The 11494-nt window shown below is 35.7% G+C and overlaps 1 protein-coding gene across 5 annotated transcripts; it reads left to right on the top strand.

Annotated features, from left to right (window-relative positions):
• Positions 1-1464: 1464 nt before the first annotated feature.
• Positions 1465-10782, top strand: LOC114157039 (low affinity immunoglobulin gamma Fc region receptor II-like). 5 transcript variants are annotated; one of them, XM_028037722.1, is made up of 18 exons: positions 1468-1601; positions 1965-2000; positions 2782-3057; positions 3804-4088; positions 5392-5514; positions 5665-5680; positions 5791-5876; positions 6401-6454; positions 6561-6614; positions 6706-6765; positions 7103-7159; positions 7846-7905; positions 8350-8406; positions 8506-8565; positions 8866-8922; positions 9016-9066; positions 9461-9520; positions 9739-10782. In XM_028037722.1, exons 1-18 carry the CDS (start codon positions 1559-1561, stop codon positions 9837-9839), a joined length of 1536 nt encoding a protein of 511 aa, XP_027893523.1. In that variant the 5' UTR covers positions 1468-1558; the 3' UTR covers positions 9840-10782. The 5 variants fall into 5 exon arrangements, with proteins under 5 accessions (XP_027893520.1, XP_027893521.1, XP_027893523.1 ...); XM_028037719.1 differs by having other exon boundaries at positions 1465-1601; positions 8350-8565; XM_028037723.1 differs by having other exon boundaries at positions 1482-1601; positions 1939-2000; positions 8350-8565.
• The last annotated feature ends 712 nt before the right edge of the window (positions 10783-11494 follow it).

The following is an 11494-nucleotide window of genomic DNA, read 5'->3' as shown; positions in this document are numbered from 1 at the left end:
CTCAGTTAAATAGTTTTTCGGTTTGGCCATGAAAAATTGCCAACATCGGACGGTTTTAGGGACCTTTTCCCATTTGTGCTCGCCACCAGCCACCAGATGGGAGTGTACATCAAAATGTTTCTTGAATATCTGATAAGTGGAGCGTATAACACAAGAAGGCTCATGTCTTTGGTCCCATGAAAACTCAAGTAAAACTTTTCAAAGTATCAACCTTTGTGTTTTGAAAGAACCATGTTTTTGACTGCAGCTAAATGAGACACTTATGATGTCATTGCCATGTGACTCCAGCCAGTAGATAAGATTCCTGATGATGACAAAGCCATATAGACTTAGATACAAAGCAGGTGAAAGATTTCATAAGACTGTGTTTTTTAATGCATAGAAACTGTTAAGTTTAACTGTAACCATTCTGAAAATCCCAGGATTAAGCTGAGTCAGCTAATTGCAGGCCAAAAGAAATTACAAGATGTCTCAACGGGAGGTCTCAGAAAACCCAAAATAACACCTGAAGAGATACTCAGCTAACTTTCTGTTGTTAGTTTTAGTGTCCTGGCTAAGAGTCTAAAAGTGACACTCATGGGAAAGTTTGGAGGTAAAAACCACTTCTGACTAAAAAGAAACAAAGGCCTGGCTCACTATGTCGACAATATACTCAGAACCAATAAAACAGTAAAACTCGTCGAAAGTCGTTTTTCCCTTCACATCTGACTCGAAATGAACACAACATTTCAGAAAATTATCATCATCCCCACAATCAAACATGGTGCTGGTCATATGTGATCATCCTTTATTCATTGTTAATGGAACCACAAATTCTGTTCTCATCCCAAAAATCCATAAGATAAATCTGTGACCACCACTCATCACCTTAAACTCAGGCCCAATTGGGTTAAAACAATGATACAAAATACACCAGCAATTCACCACCAAATGACTAGAAACGTCATTTAAGCCATTCATCTTTGAAAAACTTTAAATGGGGTTGAATTTAAACAATTAGTTTAAAAAGAGTGGCTGCCAGTCGTCGTGATTGCTTAATTGTAGCTGGTTACTGCAGCTTGCTATGAGTTATGTACGGTGACATTTGCACAGTGTACATGGAACAGTCTTTAGACTTCATAATAATGGCACAAACAGAAACTTTGTGCAAAGCAGAGCTAACCATACTTCCTGCACAGCACTTTGAAAGGTCATGAAGACGATGGTTGCTTGAAGATCAACACGCTAAATACATTCAGTTTTTCACATTCAGCTAATTCACCATTGTGGTTTGGCCATATTTTGTCGTTCAAGTAATTATGTTTTTGCTTAGTAGGCAACAACTATGTACGGTAATCCATTTTACAAATAAAAAAAAAAAGTTGGTGTTTTTTCTTTACCTTGGCTGTAGATTTCTCGGTATTGGACAGGAAGTATGACATTTCTCTGTGGCGAAACCTAATATAGAAACGGGGGTCTGATCTCAGTCTGAATTGAAACTAAGTTCCTGTCCTGTGGGTTTTCTCTTTGCAGCATTTGGCTGAAACACGTTAAAAAGGCAGAATTATCTGGCTTACAAATGAGGATGAAACACACTTTATATTATGTACTGGACATACTGAGTAAGTATATAACTTCACTTTTTCATGTTAATTAGTGCAGAGTATGTTAAATGTTCGTCAAACCTTTGTCAATAGAACAGTGTTGATAAACCTTTTTCTTTTTAATGATTACATTTTCTTTTTCATGGCTGTGCAGTACTTCTAAACCGTGCCGTGACCTTCGTAGACAAAAAAATCTGTTGCGCAACAGAAATTGGCAAAATTCTGATCTCTTGGTACGAGAATATATCAAGTCGTTTTCTTAAAAAACATTTAATAAACAGAACATCTGATCGACATTGGACAGACTGGACATATAAAACAGACACCTTCTGTTGTTTTGCTTTAACTTGTTTAGTGTAAAATGTTCAACATTTACTTTAGTTTGGATCATCTTCGTCTGCTGTGGACATGCTCAAGGTAACTTCACTTTTATTCCTATCAACATTTGAACACAATTTATGTTTTGACACAGTTTTAGTTGTCTGACCCCCTAAAGGTTTCCAGTGTGTCTCACTACAACAAAACACCTGCAAGCTGGAAGATTAGAGACATTTTTATGTACGTGTTAAACAATGACATTTATAAACTTGAAAGGAATGTTTTTTCCCCTCTACAATAAAAGCATATTCAGTATCCAATATCCAAAATGCATTAAATCTAGATTTCTGTAAACTATCAACATTTGTAAATTATAGCAGAAGACAAAACAACTACAAAAAATTCTATTACTTTTTATTTTATTTTTCTTTACAAACTGGCAGGACTTTACAATGATTGACTTAAAGAGACAGGTTGACGCTTTATTAGTTTGCAAATTAGGAGTGATGCAAATACATGTTGTTACAACATTGGTGATTGGTGCTTTTTAAATTATTTTTTAACATATTTTTGTGTGCTTGATGACAGCAGATAGACCCAGAGCCATTCTGACAGCAGGTCCAACAACCATACCAGTAGGGGGCAGTGTGGCGCACCCAGTAGGGGTGGCACAAAATGATAGTAGACTAAACAGAATTATTAATGTCACACAAGGAGGTTTTTATCAATGCAAAGGTGTGAAAGAAACAAACAACCTCCAAAGTTATTTAAGTAACAGGACTACAATCAAAATAACCAGTGAGTTTATTCAGAAATAGAACTAAAAATGCTGATTTTTCTTGTCTGATTTCATGCTTCTGTTCATATCTGCTGTTAACAGTTTCCAACAAGGTTTTTGTGACTCGACAGCCAAACTGGCCTCAGATGTTCAGTGGTGAGTCGATCACTCTGACATGTGAGGTCCAGGGAGGAGAAACCACTGAGTGGACGTACGAATGGAGGAGAGATGGGTCGTTCATACACAGGACACAGAAAAAAAACTTGACTTTCAGTGTTTCTGAGTCCAACGGAGGAGATTACAGGTGTCTGGGTTTTCTCAAAGATGACTGGTTTTCTTCGACAGAGTGGAGTGAACCCATCTCACTGTCAGTGTTACGTAAGTCAAGTGTAAGTTTCATGTTTTCTAAAATTCAATTGCAGAAATGTATGTTTCTCAAGGATTTATTAAATAAATACAAAAAATTACCACCAAAACTAAGAGACAGGGTGTTATGCACAATAGATAAACATAACCAAAATATTATTTTGGGTGGAGTGGAATTTTTATTTGCAAAAAAAAAAAAGTTTTCTTACTTCCTCTCGTTCTATTGTCTCATAAAGAAAGAGAATTTAGAAAAAGGTTTTATTTTGAGCTACGATGTCTGCATTTGATGTGAGGGCTAAAGGTTTTGAAGAATGATGAGAACAAATTCAAAGAAGCAGCTGGCTTCGGGTCAGTCAGACTCTCACATCAGAGCCTTGCAACAGGGCAGGAGAGAGCTTCCTTATAACAAATGTCAGATCATTGTGTTCATCTTCTGTGCACTCAAAGAAAAACAATTATAACAAAAATAAAGGTTCCATCAATGTCTCTCTTGCTTAGAATAACTCAGGCCAGGTTTGATTGGTCTTTTCCAGATTTGGAACAAATCTAGAAAATGAAACTTTCAAAGAAGCCATTTAATTTAGCAAAACTGGAAGCTACTAATCAGATACAAACGTTACAGAAAAAAGATTACATGAGGAAGCTAGTTTATGGAATATAATGTGGACCCGCTGTCTCCTATGTAGAATTATAAGTGTGATTCACATCTATGCTGTTTTCTTATATTTTTGTTGTCTCTATGCTAAACTCGCTAACAGGTAAACCAAAGGCCCATCTGACTACGGGCAGCACAGAGCTGCCAGTAGGAGGCAACGTGATACTAACCTGCTCACTAAACACATCGTCATCGTCATCATTTAGTTTGAAATATTTCTGGTACCGAGGAGAAAAATCATCAGAGCCTGTGAGCTCACAAGATGCTGATTTCCTTTCAAATGGACAAATGAGCGTCTCAGAGGAAGGACTGTACTGGTGCAGAGGAGGAAGAGGAGAACCAGTTTACTACACGGACTACAGTGATCACGTCAATATCACTAAGAACTGTGAGCTCAACATTTTCTCTTTGAGTGATTATTCTAGTAAACATTTCTTTTTTTCCCTTCAAGTTTCACAGAATAACTGAATTAAATCTAATAAGTCCAAAATAAACTTCAAAATAACAATGAATTGAATTTTTTTTTTTTACATTTAAGAAAATATCCAGTTGTTCAAAAAGAACAAAACAGAAACTCGGAATCGTCCTCGAAATTCAAAATGAATGTTTTTACACACATTTTACACTGAATTATCACTATATAAAAGTCACATTATTATAAGCATTTTAGATTTTCCCATAACATTTAATTGAGCAAATGATTACAATCGGATTTTAATCATTTAAATTAATAACAAAAAAAATATAGAAAAGGACCAGAGAATGTCTTGTATCCAGTTACACGTTTACAAAATATTCTTTACCTTTAAAGCATTGCTTTATTTATCGTTCTTGTGCAAGAGGCCTTCGTTGACCTTAAGTTGAAAGGCAACATGCAGAAAGAGACGAGGAAACACATTCTTTCATTTAAACTAAGATTATTCAGAAGATCCTCTCCTTTAACTGTACCAGTGTTGCTTCTTTACAGTCTCTACTGGAGGCTTCTTATAAAAATAAATCATCATCTTCACACATAAAATCTCTACTTTCTATCAATATACATATACTCACATTAGAGAGATAGCATTTATTGTCATTGAACAGAATTCAACGAAATTTCCATTGCAGCTCCCGTGCAAAAGGTCAAATATATACAGTATAAATAAGCAAACACACAATAATAATAATAACAATATATACAACTAAATTAACTAAATTAACTAAAGGCACTCAACCACACCAAAGAAGTAGCAGCAGGTCCAATTATGGCAAAGTACAGATAATGTGACAGTGCAAAGTGCAGAACAATATGGCTGTGTGGAGGTGGGGGATATGTATGTGTGACTGCGAGGTTATGATATGTGTGGGAGGGGGGGGCGGCAGGGAGTAATGGCTCTGACGGCTGTGGGGACCTGTTTACCTTACAGTGATGAGTTACGTTTTACTTACTGTCTTGAAAGGTGTATGTAGTTTTTAGAAAAACAAGTGCACCTCCAATGCACCTCTTATTTCATGTTTTACTGTGTAACATATGAAAAGAAGACCACCAATGGAACATCACTCCTTCGAAGATGTTGATTAAATTATTTATTTTTATGTGCTGTGGATTTTATTTCTAATTGACTTTAAGTCACCCTTTTTAATCATAGAATGAGATGATAAAATCATCATTCAAATGCCACCTATTCCTTTTTCGTGTTTTATATTTCCAGTATCCGTTGAGTCCAGCGGTCCAGTCGGCTCTTTGTTGCTCGTGCTGCTGGTTGTTGCTCTCCTTGGTGGAATCAGTCTAATTACTCTGCTGCTCTTGTTTTGGTGCAGCAGACAGATGAAAGGTGAGACGACGTTTCCCCCCCCCCACCCACCTCTTCTGGATCAGGCTCATTGTATTTCAAATTAATCAAGAACACAGATCCATTCTGATATTACGACAAAAAAAACCCCAACATAATATGAATGACACTATATAAAAATTATTTTCACAGATTTTCGGCACGTGAGGTGAGTACATGACATCTCATCGTCTCTTTTCGCAAAATCGTTTCTGTGTGTCTTTATTGCTCTTTTCTGGTTGTTTTTCTAACAAAGTGGTCACATTTCTTCTGCTTTAGATTAAATCCATCACAGATCTCCAATCAGAGCTTCACCGCTAATCATGGAGTCAACCACAGTGAGATGTACACCTCCCACCCTGAGGGTTAGAACACAGATTAATGCAGTAATTCATGTATTTTTTAAATTTCACTTTCTTAAATGAATAGAAGATAAGCAAGAAAAATATATGTTTTTAGACTTTGCACTTTGCACTTTGTTTTGCCTGCTTACTTATTTGCAGTCACGTTAAAAAAAATTGGAACATGTTCTGGTGAGGCTTGTTTGTCAGATTGAAAGCAGCTCTTGAAAACCTTTTAGCAGGTCATAAAAATACATTTAATTTGTCCCACATTTCTGTAATAAATTTTTTTTTTAAGTGGTCTGACTAAACATTCTAAACCAAAACCCCATGTTTTCATTAGCTGTCAGAAGAAATTGTCAAAATTAATAAAAAAAATAAATAAAAAAAAGTATTTTAAAAAAAATCAGTTTGCGTGTAATAAATCTATATTATGTGTGAATTAGTGAACTGAATTTGTGGAATGAATTAGGTTTTTAACAATATCCTAATTTATTGAAAATAACTGTATATTATTAAAGCCTCTTGTCTTTATTCATTCTTTACAGTAAACAATCCTTCCCTCAGTTTGTCACTCGGATCCTCAGAGGTCAACAGGAACAGTGGAGTATTTTTGTTATGATTGTTTATAATGCAACTTGTTGGTGAATTAGGAAGTTTAATCATGAACAACTAGTATACAATCTGTGGATATTTTTTTTCTTGCAGATAAATCCGACACTGTTTACTCCCTGGCTGAATTAAAAACCTCTGGGACAAAGAGTAAGATGGAAACATATTTATTTTAGAGCAGAAGCGCAGAATTCAGAACGGATTTTGACCTTCAGTTCTTTGGGTTTGTTCACCTCAACAGGGAGTCCTCCTGATCCAGAAGAGGGCGCTCTTTGGTCACATGTGAAAACACAAGCTATAGGTAATTCATGTTTTCTGTAGCTGTAAGAGGCAGATCATCATAGACTTAAAAACAAAGGTGTTTATCTTATTATTATACATATACAATGTGCTTTACCTGCTGATTTGAGTCACTGAGATGAATGATCTTTTCAATAATATGCTAATTTATTAAACCTCTAATCCTTATTTACGCTTTACAGTAATCAACACTTCTTTCAATTAGTCACTCAAATGTTGTAATGTCAATAGGAATGGTGTAATATTTTTTATTAAAGTTGTTAAAATGCCACTTATTGGTCAATTAGGAAGCTAATGACAAGCAACAGATATATAATCATTGAATATTTTATTTGCAGGTGAATCCATAGACAATGGGTACTCTCTGCTTGAAGTGAAAAACTTTGGAACAAAGAGTAAGACGCAAACATATTCAGCTTACAGAATCAGAACACAAGTCAGAACTGTTGTATAACTCTTACAGAAATATGTTTTTAATAACCGTTACCATGTCATGATACATCCTTTCACACACAATCTGTGAAAGGAAAGAGCTCTTCCACCTCCTCCCAGTGATAGTACTGCTGTTTGCAAAATTGCACCGCTCCCAGTCAAAAGCAACCAATCAGAGCAAGGAGGAGGGTTTTAACGCTGTCAATCAATGCTGCTCAATGTGCTAATTGTGGAAAAAACAACTTGCAGTTTCAGGAAAACAGGAACATTTGTCCACCATTATCTGTGCGAATGCTAAGTAGCCTTAGCATTTGTTGCAGGCTATGTTATGGTGAACCAGCTGTAGCTTAGCAAAGAACAAGCAGGAGGGGGGGTGAGCATGAGAGTGATTGACAACACTAAGACCCTCCTCCTATCTCTGATTGGTTGTTTCTGACTCAGTGGTGTATTTCTGTTGTTCGCATTGGGAAAAGACAGAGGAGCTTGATTCTTTCTTCTTTTTTTCACCAATTGTTTCTCTTATACTATGATGACATAATGATAATTTTAACAAGTATGTAAAAAACATATATGTATGTAAAAAAAAAAAACAAAAAAAAAGGTTACATTTTGCAGCTTTAACCTTCAGGTCTTTTCTCCACCTCAACAGGACTTTCTGTTGGTCCAGAAGTGAACACTGTTTACGGCAAGGTGAAAAAAGGAGCTACAGGTGCTGTCAATAAACCCCTGCTTACTGTCTGTGGCCTTTTGTATGTTTTAACTGGTATTTTACAGATTTGTCTTTGGTGATGAGCTCAAAGTCTTTAAATTGTAATAACCCCTTGTCATCAGCCTGATCTTTAGTTCCTTCCAAAGATTCTCCACAGTTTTCTGATTCACATCAGGACTCTGGCTTAGCCACTCCATTCTTGTTGCATGAATGTTGGAAAAAATGAAAGACTACTTTAAGCCTCAGTCTGAGAGGTGTTACACATATCTGGGCTGAGCTACATGTTGTGTGACTTTACTCAGAAATGATTGCTGATGAAATCTTGCGATATCAATAGGAATATAGAGTATTTTTATCAGAGTAGTTAAGAATGCTGCCAATTGGTCACTCTGAAAGCCTAATGTTGTGTAACTGTTATATAACCCTTGAATATTTATTTTGCAGATAAATCCATAAACACTGTGTACTCCCAGATTGAAGGGAAAAATGTTGGGATGATGAGTAAGATGAAAAGATATTCAATTTACAGCATCAGAGCAGTGATCAGAACTGTTACTAATGTTGTTGTTTTTTGTTTTTGTTTTTTTTCCACCTCAACAGAACTTCCTGTTGATCCAGAAGAGGTCGCTGTTTATGCTAATGTGAAAAAAGGAGCTATAGGTACCGTACTGGCAATAAATCCCTTCTTACATTTAGTTGCATGACTCCACTGGTATTCAGAGGTAGAACCTTTTTTTTCTCAAATTTGTTCTGTTTCTAAAGAAATCCACACTGTACTTCTGGAACTGTATAACTACAATGTTTAATGAATCTCAATACTTGTGGCCCCAACTTTGTGGCTGATGTCAATTGGAATAGTAGAGCACTTTTGTTAAAGCAGATAAGAATGTCACCAATTGGTCACTTAGAAAGCCTAAAGATATGCAACTGATGTGTAATCCTTGAATATTTCATTTGCAGATAAATCTATAGACACTGCGTACTCCCTGACTGAAATGAAAAACTTTGGGACGATGAGTAAGACATTTGATTTACAGCAGCAGAACATAACTCAGTCAGAAAGGGGTTTAACCTTCAGGTTTGTTTGTGTTTTTTTAACCATCTCAACAGAGGATCCACATGATCCACAAGAGGGCGCTGTTGGCTCCGACATGAAAACAGGTACAGTTAATTCTAGCTGTCTTGCTTTGTTTTTACTGTAACCTGTCCTCATGCGATTAGACTCAATTTAATTACACATCATTTTACAGTTTAGACGATAATCTGCCTTATTTAACAAATACAGCCACTAGAGATCAACAGAAAATGACAGAACAGTCACATAGTGGATAAATCAAATGTTCATTGATGTGCTTTTTGATAAAGATGAACATATTTCTTATGTACACTTCACTACCATATTACACCATCCACTCAGATTTTGTAATAGTTTCTGTTCATTTGTAAGAAAACAGACCAGTGTCCCCCATCCCTTTGGTTTCTCTCACACCTGTCCTTGTAAATGTATTTTTCTTTATGAAACGTCCAATTCTCTGGGCTTGTATTTTTTTTCCAGACTGTACCGCAGCATCTACTGAGATTAACCATTTGAAAAAAGCCAAGAAAAAAACAAAAGGTAAAGAAAGAGAGAAATTTATTTCAAGGCCTTTTTGCCCAGTTAGATGGTTTAAGAATGTTTAGTTGTCGCCTCTTTTTATTTGAGTTGCACATGTGTTACGCTAACAGTTACAGGATAACGAATAACATATTAAAAGATGCCGATTGAAATGTGTATGCAGATACATTACAGCCTTCCAGTTTAAATATACAATCTTTTTATCTCTCAATTCACAGGAAAACGGAGTCGTTCAGCAGATGCAGCAGTTTATGCTAACGAGTCAGGAACAGCTGTGGCTAGCGATGGTCCCATGTCCAGAAAAGCCAAAAAGCATTAAAACCCTCATTGTTTAGCTGTTATCTAAAATAAACAGCATCTCAAAAATGACTTATACTCAACTCAATAATTAAATGGAAAACCTTTTTGCTATAAAATTTTGGAGTTTTATAGCAATAAAACTCCCAAATTTCTATTCTGTATACCAGGTTTTCTGGTATTTTGAGATTTGAACTTTGGTGATGGATTGATGTCTTCAAGGTTGAAAGCCCTGCTTGATGTTTTCCTAATGTTGACTCACTCCAAATATTTGTCCTAAGTCTGACTGCAAACATCAGAACTAGAAAACAACCAATAAAGTATTCTCTGATTAAAAACTCTGGAAAAACTCTTACACGCGTTTATCTTCAATAGGTTAGATTACTATTATTATTTCATCTGCACAGATTTCAAAATCATGTCTTAAAAAAAAAGAAAACAATTACACTGCTGCAGCTCATATCCAGATTGCTGCTGGCAGAGTCCTGACTATCTTCGAGGAAAACAGATTTCAGTGAACCAGTTCTTAAATCACTTCATCAGATCAATGTCTGTCAAAGGATTTAATTCAAACTATTGCTGATTGTGTAAAAGGCACTGAGTGACCTTTGGCCTCCCCACATTGGAGATGATGTTCATCTGTGTACTCACATATCATCTGGTTCTGCAGATGGGCAAAATCTACTGGTTCTTCTCAGCCAGGTCTAAAAATGGGCCTCAAATTTACATTAATATTTTCTTTTATGTGATTTATAAAATATATGATTTTTCATTTAAAAGTTGTATTGTAATGCATTTCTCTTTACCTCTGCTCCTTTATTTTGCTGTCACATTGAATTACATTGTGTAAGAATGATGCTATCCAAATGACCTTCCTATTGAGTGAGACTGAAGGATTTTATACAATTGAACATGAGTTGAAAAATGTATCAGAATTTACAAAAACCTAAAGTGGCCAAACTCTACCTCCGTTCTTCTTCTTTTGTTAGAAATTGCTTTGGGTTTTATTTCAAATGCAGTGGACACAGAGACAGGAAAGGGTAAACAAGAGAAAAAGAAACAAAGAGAGGACTGGCAAAAAGTTTAAAGGAAAGTAGGGAGATGAGAAAAGAGGAAGAAAGAAAGGAAACAACGCATTAGGAAACTGTTTCTGGAGAAAGAGAGAAAAAAGAGAAGAAACCACAGTGACAAACAACATATATAAATACACCAGTGAGACTGAAAAGCACACAAATATTTTCACAAGAAGCATTCTGTGGTAAGATGGTGGTTATCTTCAATCACCTGGAATGTATAATTAATGGAATTATTAGTAAAATTTAAAGTTATTTTAGTTTAATTGGGGCAACAAGTCCAGTATCTCTGGATTCATGAGTCAGACTTTTCTCTCTCTCTCTCTTGTGAAAAAAATTAATTCAAAACCACTGACATGTTTATTTACCTTTCAGATTTCTGTTTTATCTTTTGTTAGTAGTTCAGTGTAACATGAACACATTTTTTTATTCACATCTCCTACGGAGTGAAAAGTTTCTTTATAAGTGATTGTAAGGTGTAAATATACACTGCCTGGCCACAAAAAAGTCGCCACCTGGATTTAACTAAGCAAATAGGTACAAGCCTCCTATTGGATAAGTACTGCAGAGGTGATTATCTTTCAGCTGGCAACAAGTTATTTAA

Source organism: Xiphophorus couchianus, chromosome 14 (assembly GCF_001444195.1).
Source record: "Xiphophorus couchianus chromosome 14, X_couchianus-1.0, whole genome shotgun sequence".
Lineage (NCBI taxonomy): Eukaryota > Metazoa > Chordata > Actinopteri > Cyprinodontiformes > Poeciliidae > Xiphophorus > Xiphophorus couchianus.
The sequence above is the reverse complement of the archived record's forward strand: the minus strand, read 5'-3'. Positions and strand labels throughout refer to the sequence as shown.